This window comes from Vigna unguiculata, chromosome 7 (genome assembly GCF_037176805.1).
Source record: "Vigna unguiculata cultivar grain cowpea cultivar isolate G323 ecotype 2 chromosome 7, ASM3717680v1, whole genome shotgun sequence".
Taxonomy (NCBI): Eukaryota; Viridiplantae; Streptophyta; class Magnoliopsida; order Fabales; family Fabaceae; genus Vigna; species Vigna unguiculata.
Genome location: NC_140798.1, coordinates 319,403 through 338,191, shown reverse-complemented (window position 1 = coordinate 338,191; position 18,789 = coordinate 319,403). Strand labels below are relative to the sequence as shown.

General features: G+C 31.4%; 3 protein-coding genes across 6 annotated transcripts; 1 reads left to right on the top strand and 2 right to left on the bottom strand.

The window, feature by feature from the left end:
• Positions 1 to 5,539: 5,539 nt before the first annotated feature.
• On the bottom strand, positions 5,540 to 8,131 carry PRPL28 (Ribosomal L28 family). 2 transcript variants are annotated; one of them, XM_085676247.1, is made up of 4 exons: positions 7,975 to 8,131; positions 7,756 to 7,872; positions 6,046 to 6,108; positions 5,540 to 5,940 (listed from the first exon to the last, which is right to left on the bottom strand). In XM_085676247.1, exons 1-4 carry the CDS (start codon positions 8,051 to 8,053, stop codon positions 5,708 to 5,710), a joined length of 492 nt encoding a protein of 163 aa, XP_085532373.1. In that variant the 5' UTR covers positions 8,054 to 8,131; the 3' UTR covers positions 5,540 to 5,707. The 2 variants fall into 2 exon arrangements, with proteins under 2 accessions (XP_085532373.1, XP_027934999.2); XM_028079198.2 differs by lacking the exon at positions 6,046 to 6,108.
• A 2,079-nt stretch (positions 8,132 to 10,210) lies between these two features.
• LOC114190601 (uncharacterized) lies at positions 10,211 to 15,653 on the top strand. Of its 3 annotated transcripts, none has more exons than XM_085676246.1 (8): positions 10,211 to 10,438; positions 10,574 to 10,633; positions 10,725 to 11,675; positions 12,038 to 12,238; positions 12,360 to 12,563; positions 12,686 to 12,868; positions 12,991 to 13,191; positions 13,432 to 15,653. In XM_085676246.1, the coding sequence occupies exons 2-8, from the start codon at positions 10,591 to 10,593 to the stop codon at positions 15,108 to 15,110; spliced, it is 3,462 nt and encodes a 1,153-aa protein (XP_085532372.1). In that variant the 5' UTR covers positions 10,211 to 10,438; positions 10,574 to 10,590; the 3' UTR covers positions 15,111 to 15,653. The 3 variants fall into 3 exon arrangements, with proteins under 3 accessions (XP_085532372.1, XP_027935353.2, XP_027935354.2); XM_028079552.2 differs by having other exon boundaries at positions 13,372 to 15,653; XM_028079553.2 differs by having other exon boundaries at positions 10,212 to 10,438; positions 13,375 to 15,653.
• Positions 15,654 to 17,483: 1,830 nt separating this feature from the next.
• Positions 17,484 to 18,718, bottom strand: LOC114192208 (calmodulin-1-like). The gene is made up of 4 exons (XM_028081851.2): positions 18,542 to 18,718; positions 18,291 to 18,448; positions 18,116 to 18,196; positions 17,484 to 17,747 (listed from the first exon to the last, which is right to left on the bottom strand). Exons 1-4 carry the CDS (start codon positions 18,615 to 18,617, stop codon positions 17,610 to 17,612), a joined length of 453 nt encoding a protein of 150 aa, XP_027937652.1. The 5' UTR covers positions 18,618 to 18,718; the 3' UTR covers positions 17,484 to 17,609.
• Between the last annotated feature and the right edge of the window lie 71 nt (positions 18,719 to 18,789).

The following is an 18,789-nucleotide window of genomic DNA, read 5'->3' as shown; positions in this document are numbered from 1 at the left end:
CTTTTTTATGGTATAGACTTGGGTCTTCTCTCTCTTTCTTATTTTTTTTTACTAGTTTTGTAGGGTTTGTTTATCCTTGTTGATTTTATAAGAATGTGAAAATTAAGTTTTGTGGAGTTCCATAAATGCAAACTCTTCCTATAACAAATGATTATCTAAGAAAAATATCAACACAATATTCTTCCTAGATGTAATAGAGGTTACTACTATAGAAGCAATAATCAACATCATATCTATGTTTGTACTTTTTACAACAATCATCAAATTTAGCTCAAATGCTATTTCTCAATTTGCTTTGATTGATTGAGAATTGTTTAAATTTTTTAAAGATAGGAAAAGTGAAAAAAAGATTTAGAGCAGTGGTGTGAGTGAGGAGCATAATTGTCCTATAAGAGATAATGATGGGTTATTGGATGGTTTGGGATGCATGCTCACATGATTCCATAATACATTTATTGCATCAAATCATTACCCTCCACAGACCTCACCAGAGAGAGAGATCAAGACGAATCCTTTGAGGACAAAACTGGGAATTCCCAAACAATGCAACATTCCCAATCCCAATATATTCTACATTTTTCATTCTATTATTAATATTATTATTATTACAATAATAAGATTATGTTTAATTTAATAATACAAATGAAAAATGTTAAGACATATTTGATTGAAGTGTACTATGCTATGTTTGTAGCATGTACACATAGCATGCATGTATGCATGACCCACTCACTCATTCAACCCATTCACCACTTAGGGTTGAAAACAAAACAAGTGATGATGATGATGATCTCATCATCACTATCATGGTGCTTAATTACCTTTTTTGTTTCTTTAGTATGAAAGTTGAGTGAAGGTTAAAAGGTGTATTCAGAACAAGGCTTATAAAGAAACACATTATACTACATTATATATTTTTTTCTCCAAATGGAAATGTTTTGCTACAACTTTATTCAATGATGCCACATTCATATTCATATCACCTATTTTTCAAAACTCTATCATCGTCTCCCGGCTATCATATATTTCACCATTTTTATTTTTCTTATATTTCAACTCTTCTCATATAATGTTGTATGTTTGATTCTCTAAAATATTAGGTGATGTTCCTTTCTCATTATTTAATTGAGTGAACTTCTTCAAATTAGAGACTCAAAAGTTTTTTTTTTTTTTTAAATCTCTAGTCCCCATAAATTTTTAGTTGTTTCAATATAGATCACGGTTTTTGCAATATTTTCATATAAGGTTCTTATGATCCATGAAAGGATCATCACCTTGCATCTTTCTCATGCTTTGTAAAGAGGGTCATTGGAAGGAGTCTTAATGCACCCGTAAAAAAAAATTCAACTTATTCTTGGACAATTGGGCTCTATTCATGTTCTTATTCTAAGAATTATAATTAGTTTCATTTAAATGTGGTGAGATAAGAATCATAACAAAACTTTTTCCTAGGTACAAATAGTAAGGATCGGTGGGGATGAGAGACTGGTGAAGATTATGTGTTAATTGAATATTCTTGTCTTCATCACAAGAAGTCATCTTGCAAGGTACAAAAAAAGAATTAGAGAAGGCAACGGAAACAAAACATGTTATGAACCTGCTCTAATACCATAAAGAAATTGTTACGTCTCTATCTTCTTCACGATATCCAACCCTAAAATACCTAGGAACAATAAAAAGTTTATCCTGGTTAGGCAATGACCGATCCTAGCCAACTATATTATATAGGCTCTTGGAGGTTATTAGGGATGTTGGAAAACTCTCCTTTATCCTTCTTGAGAGCCTCTTCCAAGCACTCAAGATATTTCTATTTGTGCAAAATTAGGATTGCCATAAAATTCTCATAGAAACATGATTAAATATCCATATTTGTGTGTCATGGTTGACATTCTCGCCTAACGGCTTCATTCTCGCCCAGCGAAGCATAAAAGTTAATGCTCTTTAACTCGTACTCCGCTAGACGAGCATATTTTTGCCTAGTGAATCGAATACTACAGGTTTGGATTATCATTTACGCACAACGAGCAACCAACTCGTCCAACGAGTTAACCTGGTGCCCAACAATGGTTTTTTGGCCGTTCAAGAGGTAGTCCATGAGAATATAATCCTACAAATGAGTTCTTTATATTTACAGTGTTGGGTGCGATTCTCGTGTCCCTCGACGTGATTTCTTTAAAAATCATTTTTTTTCTTGTCTATTAATGTTTCATTGAGTTTTAGCTTGTTTTTCTCTATCAAAATTATTTTCTATTTAATTATTTCACATTAACATTAAAAAAATAAAGATTAAAGATAAACAAACATAAAATAATACAAAATCAAAATATAAACTTGAATTAAATAAAATAAAAGTCGTAAAGAAGTTGATTTTATTCACAAAACTTAATACCAATAAAAGGTAAAAAATAATGTTATAAAAACTTAAAAAATGCACTCCCTAATATTTATTTAATCTGTTTTTATATAATTTAAAAAAATATTTTTCTTTTAATATCTTCAATAATATCACAGTTGCACACTAGTTATAGTAAAACCCTAAAATATTATTGCATTTTATTTACTATCCATCGAGTTTAGAAATCCATCGAGTTTAGAAAGAATAACCCACATATATTTAAATGAAAAATATTATGAATTACAAGGTCATGTAAAAGAATATGCATTAAGATATATGTTGGTGGAATTCTCCCCATTATGAAGCATGCTTGCCATCATAATGATACTCACATTCTGCCTACTAACCACTTATTTTCTTCCATCAATTGAAGATCTTATTCATTATGAAATTATTACTACTACATAATAAAATTCTATAAACTATATAATTACTCTTTTAATGTCTAAGGGTTTGTGTTTTGTTGTGTCTGGAAATTGTGCATGATGGATATTTGATATTTGTTTTACCTCTATGCATAATTTGCCTTAATAATTTAACTAATAAAACAATTTATTGTAAAATTTAATAATCATTCATAAAATTTCAATTAAATTTTATTGTCAAACATAATTTTACAATTTATTTGTTTTGTAATAAATAATTATGATTATCTTCGCAGATTAATTAGCAGATAATCTGGAATTTAAGTTTTGAATTGTACAACTTTATTAAAAATCCAATGGAGAGAAATTTGTATAATAGTTTCATAAAATTCGAGCATGATATGGAAAAAAAGAAAGTCACTGAACCAGAAAACTGAGCATGTGCATTATAACCTTTTTTCTATTATCAACTTTACTCATTAGTAAATGATTTATTATTTATATGGTTATCATCCACTAATCCCATAGCCCAAGCCCCACATTCACCTTTTTTTCTAGAATAAAAAGGACAGAAAGTGGGACAAGTTCAAAGAGAAAAGATATAGATTTTTGTCTTTTACGTGTTTGATTTGGGCCCACAACTGTCCTAAAGTCCATGGGCCAATTTATCTTTTTACATGGCCATACAATCCATGTTCCGTACAGTAATTTGGGCCACCTCAGTACTCCCTAAGACCAAAATGCAGTGTTTATTGTAGTTGGCAAACTCAAACCAAAAAATAAAATAAAAAGAAATTATGAATTTTGCCGATGGTTGAAAAAGTGTGAACTGTGTTAGTAATGTTACTTTAAATTTACTACTTTAGTTCCAAAACAATAATGGAGACGAAGTTGATGATTTATTGAAAAGTAAAAAAAAATAAAAATTGTGACATGATTTTCATTGAAAGTGTCCCAAACTTTTGCAATTGCTTTAGTATCCACTTTATGCCTTTATTGGAGCTGACAAAAGGCTTGAGGTGGTAATGGGCCTATCAGCTGCAAAGCTAAGAGAAAAGAGACATTTTAAATCCAATTTGATTCTTTTTTGCTTTACTGTGCCTGCAACTGTTCATTGCAAATAAAGGCCCAACATTATCATTTCAATAAAATATTTTCTCTATTTTCTTTTATCCTTTTTTTTTTGTTTTGTTGAAGAATTTTTTATATGCATGGTTCCTATGGTATGATTATGTTAAAAGTGTACCATAGTGACCTCTTAACTTTCCTATCAAGAACCAAAGTGAAAAATAAGTGATTACTTTAGGAAGAAATTTCATGTATTGACAATGATATAAACAATGAGTGTGCCCTATCCCCCAAATCAGCCAACATTTAAGGGCAAAAGTTTTTGTGAAGTAATTTAAAATAGAGGTACACATATCAAATATGAAAGGATATGTTCCTATAAAGTGAAAAATTAGTTTGGGAGTGAAGTCACTAATGGTTAATCATAATAATATGTGTTTGGAATGAATTGTGTCTAGACGTTTCCATTATAGATGTGCCGGTGGAGTTTGATTTATTGGCTGATATGCATTTTTTGTAAGATGTTACTCCCATCAATAGTTTGTAAGGTTTATAGCATCTAAATTCACCTCATAGTGGTTCTGAGATAGTTTGTAATTTCTTAACTAATAAAGAAGTTTATTTTGCGAAAGAATTAAAATTAGTTTTTAAATGAACTAATATAATTGATGAGAAAAAAAATTCTAATACGAAAAATGATGATGACCTAGTTTAAACTATAAGGAGACTTGATAGAGGTCGGTAAAAAAATGTTAATATTAAATCTTCCAAAATAAGAATTTAAAAAATTTTAAAGGTCTTTTTTTTGAAAAATAAGAAAGCAACCCAATGAAAAATCTCTTAGTATGTAAGAAATTTTCATTCATACATTTACTTAGCTTTTTTATATTTTTTTTTTCTTTTCTTCAATAAAATTTTCATGATAATAATACCTAACATGAGTTTTATTTGAAAAAAAAAAATAGTACAACGTAACAAATCATCTATGTGTTAAAATATTAACAGTTATGTTATTTATTGATGATTGGAAGTGTTTATTTTATTGTTAAATATTTTATAAGTTTCAAATCCCAATGAATGAGGTGACCAAAGACCAATAAAATCTTCATCTGACTATGTTTTTCTTCTTGTCTATGCCTATATATGTTGCTTTTTTGTGCTTTTGGCTTTTCCAGTGAATTTTGGAGAGAAGTGCTTCATGAATTTGTTATTCTCATTTCTTTTTAACGTTTATTTTTCAATTAATTAAATTTTAATTATTTTGTGATTAAACTAAATGTCAACTAAACCTATCATACAGAATAACATTTCCAGGTATAATATTTCTTAAATGCTATTTCTGACGATGAAAACTTACACCTTGAAACAAACACTTTTGTTCTTTTAGCAGCTTAAAGAATTACAAAACTAATAGTGATTTCCAAACCCAGCATTTTCTACTCTCTAAATATGACACTGATTTATATAACATCTCCACATACTTGATAGATAAGAAGATAATAAATGTACCTATCATAGTCATTCACTTTATTCTCTTCATTGCAAGGGGATTACCATATTAAGAGCCAAAACCAGAGACTCTGCCAACAGCTTTTTTGGTTGTGGTGACTACAATTCAAAATACATAAAAAAATATTAGTAGGATAATTCACATTTATGCAGCCACTAATGATCCTGTGATATCCATGGACATTATAAGCTGCACGAGGGATTTATCAAAGAGATTTCCATCAGTGAAATTCATTGCCTATGAGCTCTCCATATCTTGTTTCTCTACAAACAATACAACTTGCTTCTGAAAAATAATATACGGATAAGAAAAATCTAAAGAACATGAATGTATTCTTCCACTCTGTTACAAAACCATAATTAGGTACTCTTATTTCTTCCTGAGATCAACTCCAGCCTTCTTTGCAACTGCATCAAGTCCATTCTTCTCTATGGTTTTCAATGCCTTTGTTGATAAACGCAGCTTTACATAGCGCTTCCCCGCTTCCCACCAAATTCTTTTGTACTGAAGGTTCACAAACTGCAGTTTCTTTGTCTTATGGTTTGAAAATGATACTTTGTTGGCCCTGTTTGATTTCTTTCCAGTGAAGGGACAAACTCTCCCTGAAAAGAAAAACAATAAAATCACATCATTAGAAGAATCAATCACCAACCAACTACTTTTTCTTTCTTTCTTTTTCTGAATCAGCAAAATAAAATTTATTCAACCTTGTAGCCAAACGATCACAAAGTGTGACTTGCCCAAAAATGCACTCCACGGACATGTATAAACTGTAAAGTACATGGAAAATAAAAATATACATCCTCCCATTTACACATATCTAACCCCCAAAATAATAAATTTAACATAGTAACATGATTGCAGTCTATGATGCACGCATTAGATGTGGCCAAAAGAAAATTTTATTTTAAAAATAACAAGATATATGTGTAAGATGCACATTTAAAAATTTATAAAATATAATAAATATATGATTGCAGTTGTACATATCCAATTCATAAACAAATTTATTAGACATTACCAAAATAAAATAAAAAATATAAATCATTGTCATAATAACTTACTTTCTATTATTTATATACAGGAATAGCACTGTCAATCTTATACCCTTTTAAAATAATATATAAAGAAAACAATTTCCATTTTGATTTATGAAGAGACAATGTTTCCATGTTTCTGCATTACACATACTTTATGTTTCTTAGTTTTATTAGATATGAATGTTTCCAAAGTGTGGGCACTTCACCAATACGTATCAGCGAAGAATCTAAAAGTATAAGTATAAGTGCTTCATAGATTGCAGTTAAGAAGTATCACACAATAATGACAGTGAGATAGACTCACATCAACAAGTGACGATATTAGAAAATCGTTAGTTATGCATGTTCTCTTGACGTTTGCTTGAAAAATATTTTCTATTTTCAATTTTAAACAAAAAAAAAATGTTTTCATCATTTGTTATATAAAGATTTGAAATCAGAGAACAAAGAAAACAATATGATAGCTTTACTGACGGAAAGAATCAGAGCAATTAACATAGAGCATATTATATTAACACTCTGTATCAGTTCTTCCAAATTCACACAATACCCAAGCCTTTGTTTCCCTACACTAACAATCTCTCAATTTCTAGAAATACACTATACATACTGATACTCTATAATCTCAGAAATACATTGCACCATACACTTCCTTAATTGTTTGAAATATATCACGCTGATACTCAATTACTTAATCTTATAATTTGGGTTTGGATCTAACTTAACTCAATCAGGTTTGTAAAGTGAAGTTTTTACCCTACTTGTATATTCCTTTTTAACCATATCACTGGTTGACGTGGGACTAAAGAAACCATCACTCTTGAAGTTGCAGTTTCGGCAATTCCAAAGAGAGTCACAACTTAGCCGGGCTACTGCTTTTCCAACACTTAAAAAGAATACATTGCACCATATACTCCTCCAGTAAGAATAAAAACAGAAATTGCCATCGGTGAGTGTATAACTACAACACATAACTAGTATTATTAGCATTTAAAGAGTAAATAAGCTCAGAAATGGATACTAAAATTTGGTATTATCTTTATAATCTCTATCTTAAGATAACTACAGTCACATATATTAAAAACAAAATAAATATTTTTTTACTGAAACAATTGAACTAAAATAACCTCCCTCTCGCAAGCAATAATTTCCTTTACAGATTAAAAGTACAATTTTGAATATCTCAAGACTGGAAATGCGGTGATTTTAAGATTTTGCGGGTAGAGGAAGTATATTGGTAGAGATAATTAAAAGAAGAGGAACAAAATTTGGAATTGGCTATACGTTTCCTAATTACTAATGGGAAGCAACATGAATGTTAGGGTTAACGAATTGAGTGAAAGTTAGAGAAATGAAGAAGTAACGGGAATTGCTTACTGGCTACGATGGGGAGAGGTGTGGGGAAGGAGGGAGAAGCGGTGAGGGGCGGTGTGGGGAGTTTGGGGCAGCAGATTCTGATGCCGCTCAACTGCGAGGTCACAAACCCAAGATCCGCTGAAAGTCAAAATCAAAACCATTGATTTCAGAAACACAAACACAGAATCAAAGATGAAGAATGGAAGAAGGAAGAAGGAAGAAAGAGAAGATGAGTGTTACAGGGTTTGTTGAGAGCGAAGCTGTTCCTAAACGACACCGCACAGCTTGCAGAACTTGCCATTGCCATTGCCATTGTCATTGCCTCTGCGTTTGTTATCTCTTCACACTCCCTACTATTTGCTACCCACACACCATGCCCTGCACCCGGATAAGATGTAAAAAATTATAATTAATTTTATCCATATTATTTATATCTATTTTTTTATTTATTTATGATTTTTCAAATTTTCTTTTGAATAGGGTCAGAAACACTTATTTTTATGATAAACTTAAATTACAAGATTTATATCTATTGTTTTGTGATGATTTTTAATTGTCACTATGTTGAGATATTAATGACGCAAATTTCTTGTTAGTGAAAGAATAATTTTCACCCAGTTTAAAAACGTAAACAACTTGTAAGAAAAATTTCAAAGGATTTTAACTGAGTTTAATTTAATTAAAAAACTTTATTTGGTTATCACATAAATCCAATAATAAACCAATAAAAAGAGATTGTATTTAAAATTAAAATACATGTATTAACATACGTATATTCATTTGGATATTTTTAATTCAGTATAACTTAAATTAAATTTAAATTACATGTAATCTTAATTAGATTAAATATGATTTGAGATCATTATAATTGTTTTGATGTGATATCAAACTAATTCACTTAAGGAAAACACAATTAATACTAACTCTTAGTGTTCAAGCACACTTAAGTATGCTCGTCTTCGTCATGGTTTCCTTTTGTATTATAAGTTCGTGTTTCCATGGTTCATTTCATAATATACTAAATAAAAATATACCAACAACCTTGTATTTAGTGTTTGTAAAAGATTAATCAAAGATTACATGTATCGACTAATTACATTATAAAATTGTATATGTCCTAAGTACACTTAATACAAACATAATGTGACTACAAATCCGTCTAGGTTTACATGTCATGTTAATTTTAACAACAGAGACACCATATTATATTAAGTATAATAAGGAAACATACTATGATTAAAAACAAATACACTCATGTTTTAGTCATTTAGAGATTTTTCTATAATTATGTTAAGTACACAAGAAAACAGACCAAGACTAAAAACAAATACACTCATTTTGGAGACATTTAGAGATTTTTCTAGATTATATATCTTCTATTTTTCTCATAATAATTACATCTCTTTAATCACCAATCTCTTCGATGAAGCTTAATATGCAAGACATAAATCTAATACAGAGACTAAAAGTACCAGACAAGATTGACGAAGGTCACATTTAATTATTTAATTGATTGGTTTAGCAGAAAGATACTTGTGAGAAAGTGCTTTTTTGTACTAAAAATAAGATGTTCTTATAAATCATTTAAAAGGCCCATAGAATTTATTAGTCATAAAAAATGATAATACTTTACATGTGACAAAACTTTCTTTCTAGTAGTATACCACAATAATGTTATAGATAATAGACTAAATTTGAGTAATATCAAGAAAAAAAACTTTGTAATTTAATATTGAAAATAATTTATTAAATTTTCTCAAATTGTATTTATCGAATTAAAGTTCAGTTAAATAAGATGACAATGGACACAGGCCATGCCATATAAAAATATCACACCTTTGACAAACGCAATAAACTTTTCTTCATGTTCCTTTCCAAGAGTTAAACAATTGAGGAAGGTGTGTGAGTTGTTAAACTTCTTATCATATAGAAAAGCAACAAGTACAGAGAAATAATGCACACAATGATGAGTCCAATGCCAAAAATTATGGTACTTGTTTCCCAAGCCACCTTGCATACAAAGAATCAACTTTCTGTACCAGAAAAAAAAAATTAAGAAACAACAAACCCAATTACTCAATCCTAATCATCATCATCATCACACAAGTTTCTTCACAAATGGAAAAGTAAACAGAAAATGGCTATGTGACCCTCATTCTTTGCAAATTTCTAATGGACATGTCCCATGATCCTACCTTTATTATTATTCATTGGTTCCTTTGTCCATTCAGACAGTGCAACAAAACCCTTATTAACTCCTTACTTTAGAAAAGCAGAAACACTTGGAAAGTTTTCTAAGACACATGGAAAGCCCTTTGAGGTTGAATATGTATTCCCAAAAGCTCAACAACAAACAGCATAGGAACAATGATGGTATAGGCCAGTGATAGTTTAAGGCTGCTTAATAATCATGGACATACCGAAAGTGAACTTTATTTGGTCACATTATATCTTAGATTATGAAGCAATCATGGTCTAAGTTTGTAATGCCAGATAGATAAAAAAGAGATGAGGTTTTATATGTGATCAATTACTTTAAGGGTGTGATAATTATGCAGACATATATGACCCAGAATGAAGAATATGAAGCAAGCAAGAGCATGTTACTGGCTATAAACACTCTGGCAATGTCACACAAATGAAGCTGTCCTCAAATGTCTAAAGTTAAGAGCATGTGAACATCATCATCAGTATCACTATCATGGTATGGCATAGCCTTGTTGTTCTTGGAGATTTTTAACTTGGAGCCTTTTTAATTGATATATCTTGTTCTATTATAAGCAAATCAATTGTGTGGGGATTATAGCATAATAATCTCTTTACATTGGTTATATTGCAGGATTTGGAAAGCTGAGCATGGGCAACGAAATGGGTAATAACAACACATCTACTATCAAAGGTACATGTTTTTGGATTCCTGAAGAAATTTTGGTTAATTACAGTACAATTTTTCCTATCTTTAACTCTTAATTTCATTTTCCATTTTGCAGAGGAAGATAACATAGGTGAAGCTGAGAAAAAAGGTTTCCAAGGCGATACTAATGAAACATCTATAGCCAAAGATGTTGAGGAAAAAGCTTCAATTGATATAACAAATGAACCAGGGAAAGATACATGGCAGGATGAAGGTCATGGAGAAGATGTAAAAGGGAAAGCTCAAACAATTACAACAGATGAAGACTCTCAAGAGAAAACTATAGGGTTTGCTTCTAACCATGCAACAACAGTGCTTGAAAATGATTCAATGAAAGGAGATACTCGTGCAAGTGATGTAAATATGGAAAATCAAACTCCTCCAACAGCTGAAGCTGAAGTTGTTCAGGAGATAGGTGAAGCAGCACTTGTTTCCGAAGATGCAACAACTGAACTTGGAAAAGTGACAATGCAAGAAGATAATCATGATGATCGTATGAAAGAAAACATGCAAATGATTCCATCAGATGAAGCCAAAGATGTTCAGGAGGGAGAAGCAGAAGCTTTTCAGGATGAAGTCACAGGGCTAAATTCTAACAATACAGAAAGCACGCTTGAAAATGATTTGTTGGAAGAAGATACTTGCAAAAATGACTTGAATATGGAAAATAAAATACATCCAACTGCTGAAGTTGAAGATGTTCAGGAGAAGGCTACAGGAATGACTTCCCACTATTCTATAAGTTCACTTAAAAATGATTTATTGGAAGAAGATGACCCTGAGGATGATGTTAATGTAAATCATCAAAAGCACAAAACAATTGACGACAAATTTGATCAACTACAGATAGAAACAAGGTTCAATTTTGATGATGAAACAAGTGAATTTGATGATAAAACAACTCAGGAAGATAAACAAGATGCTAATGCAGTAAAGCCTACTGTCAATAGCATAGATGTTCAGGAAAAAACTATCATCTCAGCTTCCGATGCTGCATTGAAGTTGACAAATTCTTTTGAAGGTTCAGGTTAGTAATTTCTTTCATAATGATGCTTATAAAATAACTAATACGGATTGTTCAAATCTCACTTAGACTAGATGTGATCTAGTCTTTATAAGCTTTAAACTGATTTTGTGGAATTGAGTTTGGTGAGTCCAAATTTTAAAATGATATTTAAGTCTATCCAAAATCTGTTATTGGGTCTCCTGTGTTTGTCTATACTTTAGATGCCAATTAATAGGCATGAAAGGGTGTTGTTAATGTGTCGACAACATTTGTCCAACTTCAGATGTTCTGTTATTATAAATAAGTTTTGTAAAATTGAGTTAGATTGTAAGTTCAACTTCTAAGAGTGATCTAAAAAAATTACTCATAATTCTGTTTTATAGGAGATGAAATAACTGAAGTCAGACAACCTGAAAAATCTCCAAGCGATGGATCAGTTGAAGCTAAAGTTGGAAAGTCTGAGAACTTGTCAAGTTTGTCTTTGGAAGGCACTGAAGAATATGAGAAACAAGAGACATGCTTCAGAGAACACTGGATAGAAACATGTAATCATCACCTTAATAATGAGCCTTCAATCCAACAAGGTTAGGAGTTAAGGCTATTCTGTTAATATTTTGATAGCTCTTATCCGCATTTTCTTAAACCAAGTTGAGTTAGGCCTTAAGCCCAAAGTCTAAGTAATTTATTAACGATTCTGTTTTGTAGGGGATGAAATAACTGAAGTCAGACAACCTGAAATGTCTCTAATTGATAGATCAGTTGTAACTGAAAGTGGAAACTTGGAGATCTTGTCAAGTTCTTCATTGGAAGACACTCAAGAATTTGTGAAGCAAGAAGAGACACGCGAGAGAGAACACATGTTAGTAACAGACAATCATGACCTCAACAGTGATCCTTCAATCCAACAAGGTTAGGACTTTTTCTAGATATTTTGAGACTCTTGTCTACATTTACTTGATTAATTCCAGTTGAGTCAGGCCTTATTCTAAGAGTAATATATGAAAAAAGTACTTAATAATTTTGTTTTATAGGGGATGAAATATCTGATTTCAGACAACCTGAAAAGTCTCCAAATGATGAAGCAGTTGAAGCAAAAGGTGGAAACTCTGAGAGTTTTTCATCATTTGAAGACACTGAAGAATATGAAAAACAAGAAGAGACCTGCTTGAGGGAACACTTGTTAGTGGCATATAATGAGCCTTCAATCCAACAAGGTTAGAACAATTCTGTTAATATTTTGACAGTCTTAGTTAACTGATTAATACCAGTTTAGTTAGGTACGAAGCCAAATTGTAAGAGTAATTTATAAAAAAGACTTATGATTCTGCTTTTATAGGGGGTGTTGTAATCGAAGTCGGTCAATCTGACACTTCAAACGATGGATCAGTTGAAGCTAAAGCTACAAACTCTGAGATCTTGTCAAGTTCTTCACTAGAAGGCACTGAAGAATACGAGAAGCAAGAAGAGTCATGCTTGAGAGAAGAAATATTGCTAACATATAATCATCAGCTTAATAATGAGCCTCCAATCCAACAAGGTTAGGACAATTCTGTCAATATTTTGATAGCCTTATCCAGATTTACTTGATTATAGTGCCTGATTAGATCCTACTTGTTGAAATGTTTTAGATTTTAATGTTAAATGCTTCCAAATTATCAGAGATTGTAAGCCACAATGAAAATTTTAGATGTATTTGTTGTCTTGTTTTGAATTATAGCAGATGTAGAGGAAACAACGGTTTTAACATTAAGTGCTGTGAACATGTCAAATGATATAGAGATTCAAGAATCAAGTGGACATTCTGACAATGATGAGCCAGACAAATTTCTCTCCGAACAATCATTTGTAGGCACAGACTCACTCCTAGAACATAATTTGTTGGATACTAATTCTCACTCTGAGCAGATTAAGGATGATGACTTAGCAAAAGAAATGAAATCCCATGTAGAATTATGTACTGACATGTTGGATACAACATCTGATTCCCTAAGTATTGACACCACCATAAATGGTAATTCATTGACCAAGTTAAAGTGTACTACTGAGGATTCCCAAACCTCACCTCTTGAATATTCCATTGTGGTTAGTCCAATTGAACTTGACCATGAGGAAAATTGCAAGGTACCACATGGAGAAAGTATATTAAGCAGAAGTGGATCAATGGAGAATTCACAAGATTGCAAACCAGATCAATGCATGAAAGACTCATTGAAGGAATACAATATGGTGTATATATGTGATGTGTCAGTAGAGTCTAATGGGGACTGCAATGGAGAGAGAAATATGTTACTTGATTCTAATGTCTCCAAGCTTGTCACCAATGATCAAGTTGAAGAACCTAAAGTCACTGAGAATGGAGTACCATTCGATGATTTTATTAACAACTCCAACAAGACTTCAGAGGAAACTGGTGCTACTTCAGAAGAAAAACATTATGTGGTTCCTCAAGCCAAAAAGATTTCTCTTATTGAAGGTTTAACTGATGTTGATTGCAGACATGAGGAAGGGAACGAGAACAAAATTGAAGAAACAAATCAAAATCCAGAAATTTCACATGTCTTGGTAAATACTTTTGAGGGGACTGAAATGTCAGAACACTGCAATTGTGATCTGGTAACTATAAATCAGGAAGAATCTTTTCCCTTGAAAAATAATTCCTCTTTGTTGCATTTCTATGATGACCATCAGGACAATGTAAAGCAAGACAAAAGTTTTACTGCTACCAGCATGCCAAACTTAGGTTGCAAGCAAACAAATAAGACCAGAAACTCTGGCCACACCATTGACAACTCTAATTCTTCTGAGTTAACAGTTCCATCTCTGAACTTGGATGATAAAGAAGCATTTGAGAAAGAAGGTAAAGAAGATTCACAACATACAGAAGCAGAACTAACAGCTTCTACAGCTACCATGTCCAGTATTGCACCATATTCAAATAAGTCCATATTTGAAAATGGTGGCTATGAAACAAGGGAAAGCATAACAAGGCTCAGTACTGAATCAAACCCTGACAATCCAAACACCTCTAGTCAGATGCAAAAGTCACCAAGCTTCAATCTCAACCTCAGAAAGGAAGCAAGGCCTGGAGAATCAGATAAGATTCCACTGCTTCATCAGAATAAGTCTGCAAATGAAAGCTTCTCAAAACAGACCAGTTTGAATCTCATCAACTCAATGCCTCATGCTCAATATGAGCAGTGCATGTTACACAGTGAAGAAATGCCAGTGGAAGAGAAAATAGTTACTATGGAAAGAAGTTACTCTAGAAAATCTAAAGCTCCATTCATAGGCCTCTTAAAAGAAGAGGAAGAAGCTCATCTTCTAGGCATGTCACGGATACAAGAAAACCATGCTGGCACAAAGAATACAGTGTCATCTACTTCACCTAAAAAAGATAAGCGAAAGACTAGGTCTTCCTTCTTCAGCAGCTGCATGTGTTGTGCAACTGTACCTTGAGAACTACACTTACAATTCTATTTTACTTTTCTCTTTTGTGTTGTGAGTTTCTTTCTAATTTATCAAGGTTTTAAAAACAGAACACAATTGCAGTGGTGGCTACAACGTTAAGGTTTTGAAGATTTCAAGACCACAATGTGACAGCAAGTGCAACCACATCTGTGGCATTTCTCCACAAGCCTCCCTAATATAAAAGATTGCAAAGAAACTGCAACTGTGACTTCAATTTAAAGCCTTGTAATTTATTTTTTTGAAAGTGAAGTTTTGATCTGGAGAATTCTGATGAGCAATTTGGCATCATGGTGAGTTCAACCAACAGAGGGGGCAGTGCAGCAGCCATGATCATTGTTTTCCGTGGTTATTTTCTGATGCAAGTTCGAGATGAAGTGGTTCCTTGTGAAATTTAACTTTGTTTGAGAGATTTCACAGATGTAGAGACACCAAAACTTTTCTGCTTTTGATTGTATGTTGTAACGTTTTCTTTTTTTCTTCCACAGTGAACTTGGACAATCATACTCATAAAACCTCATTCTTGTGTTTGAATTTTTTATACACAACACAACAGAACGAATATATATATATATATATATATATATATATATATATATGTAATCATCAATCTGCATAATTAAAAAACTGTTGACCAAAAGAACATGTATCTGAAAAGAGAACTCAAAAATCAAAGGCAACAAAATGTGACATTATAGTTTGGTAATGAGACATTAGAACACTAGAAAAATATGAGACATAATATTGGCTTAAAGACAGCTAAGTGCAAGCTCTGTATACACATTTTTCTTTTTTAAAGGCACCACCTAGTATGACTTGTAGACATTATCTTTGGAGAAAACATGGTAAACATAAAGTGAGTGTAACAACTAATATGAATGGGTGTTGTTTATTTGTTTTATGTGTATCCCAAGGCTACATCAGAAAGAGATGATGTTGTAAGAAGTGGAGAAAATGACAAATTTCTCCATAAATTTTCTGATGATAAAGCACATGTGTCCAACTCCAAAGCAACCATTGTTTTATAGGTCAAAGTTGAACAGCAAAAGCTGAAAGGGTTCTCATTCAGCAGTCACTGTGTCAACTGTTGTTATATGTCGTACTTTTGTTTCAAGAAAAAGACATGTTTGTAGGGTGGTTGGATCTTAGAGATTAAGTTTGAAACTACGAAAAGTCATTGCCATTTAGAAAGCCCTGGTTGAAGAAGTTCTCAGAAGTTCTCAGAGGGTGTTGTGTTCATGATCATCACTTGAACAGTGTTGAAGAAAGCACAAGCTTTATTAATTTTGTTAGTGTTGTGATTAGAATATAAAGATTTAGAATTTACGAGTAAAATTGTTTTTGTTCCCATATTTACCACTAAAATTTATTTTTAATTTAGGAATCCTAAATTAGAATTACTTGAAGTTTTAGTATCAAATAATTAAGCTTATTTATTAATTCCAAATATTTTCTAACTTAATTAAATGTTTCTATTTTAATTATTATTCAACGTGTGATAATTAAGTCAAACACAACCCGAGTAAATATATCTGACTACGACTGTGTTTAAGCAACAATGTTTTGTCAACAAAATTTATTGCAGAAATTTTGGGACCTTAAAAAAAGACTTAATATAATGTTAAATAATATTTTTATATACTTTTTATAACTTGGTCATATTTTATATTAAGACCATTCTAAATAAAAAAGATACAATAAAGAATATAAATAAATATTATGAATTAAATAATATTAATAATAATGATAAAAGTTGAAAAATTACACTTTGACATTGTTTTACTGTAACAATTTTGTATCATATATTATGAATACTTTTAAGGAACAGAAGAGTAATAATACATCACGACTTAGAAATTTTAAATGTGTAACTTATTTTTCAATCTTCAAACTTGACGTGCTTTTAGCATTATTTTTATATATCAATTCTAAAGTTTTTGAACAAGATACACAATTCCAAGTAAATTAAAGTTATAATTTAATGTTGTCGTTGTAATTAAATATTGTTGTTTTCTTTTTTCTTTTTTTTAAATCGTTCCCTGTGACTTCAACTTAAATAAATCGGTCATAGGAAAATCAAGTCTAAATTTTTAATTTATTATAAAAATATTTTCACTTTTCATTTAACTCGACCCGGATGGCGTCAACCTATACGTTTAAACTTAATTTAATTGCTCGTTAATTGTGGCAATATTTGTATTATTCATGTGTTTTTAATTAAATCGTAAAATCGAAATAAAAATTTTATATTTTAATTCATGCTTAGAATTAAAAGAAGTAATAAAATAAAGTAGTTTATAATAATATGAAATAAAGTAAATTGCAGCATACATTAACATATGAAGAAAGAAAGAAAGAGTCCAATTTAAGCAATTCTTAATTAGATTAATTAATTTTAAAACATAATTAAGGAATGTTAAACTGAAAAAAAAAATTATATGCGCTACATTAGTACAACAAGAAACATTAATAAGAAAAGATATGAAAGTTTCATCCAATGGTCATCATCATCTTCACAAATTCTTCATAGTTAACTTGACCATCACCATCCAAATCTGCTTCTTTAATCATCTGCTCCACCTCTTCATCACTTAATTTCTCACCAAGATTTATCATAACGTGTCTCAACTGCATAACAAACCAACAATTTTAATTTTATTTTTCACATAATATTATTATGCATAGATAAATTAAAAAAATAAAAAGTGACACCGCATGAATATGAATAATTGAAGGGGTTGAAACTTGACGTGGAAATTTTATAAGGAAAAAAAAAGTTGCATATGCATATGCAGCTTCTGCTACGTAGCCATAAAAGTAAACGCACATTTATAGAAAAATATTGAAAAGGGAAGAGATTCATGAGTTGGAATCTAGTTTGCATTTTGCAACATATTGACCCTACTTCCTTTTTGTTCAACTTTGAAGAAAGAAACCCTTAGAATGGTTTTGATTTCACATTGCCGTCAAAGAAAAAATTGGTATATATAATATACCTCACTTGCTGAAATGTAACCGTTTTGATCTTTATCAAACACCTTGAAGGCCTCTTTGAGATCTTCCTCTGCATCGGTTTCCTGAATCAGAAAAAATGAGATGGATATTGTTAATAATTAATCTCTCTGGAAAGAGAAATGAATGTAATATTAAGAGCATAGATAAGAAGATTACTTTCATTTTCTTGGCCATTAAGTTGAGAAACTCAACAAATTCTATGGTTCCGTTGCCATCTGCATCAACCTCGTTTATCATATCTTGGAGTTCTTCTTCTGTTGGGTTCTGATCCAGTGATCGGATAACAGTGGCCAATTCTTCCACAGTGATGCACCCTGTGAATTGTTATATTTGTGAAATGAACAAACACTGAAAAAGAGAAAAAGTGAAATGCATAAAAAGCATTGGTTCATTCCGAGGAAACTCACCATCTCCATCTTTGTCAAACAAGCCAAAGGCTTCTTTGATCTCACCAATCTGTTCTTCACTCAGAACTTCTGCCATGCTGTTTCTGTTTGAGCTTCAAAACAGACTCAGAAAATAGAGAGAGAGAGAGAGAGAGAGAGAGAGAGAGAGAGAGAGAGAGAGAGAGAGAAATTTGATTGATGTTTGGTGTATTATACAAAATTTGAACCTGAATTGGGGTATTTGTAGATGGTAGCTTCAGTGTGGAAAC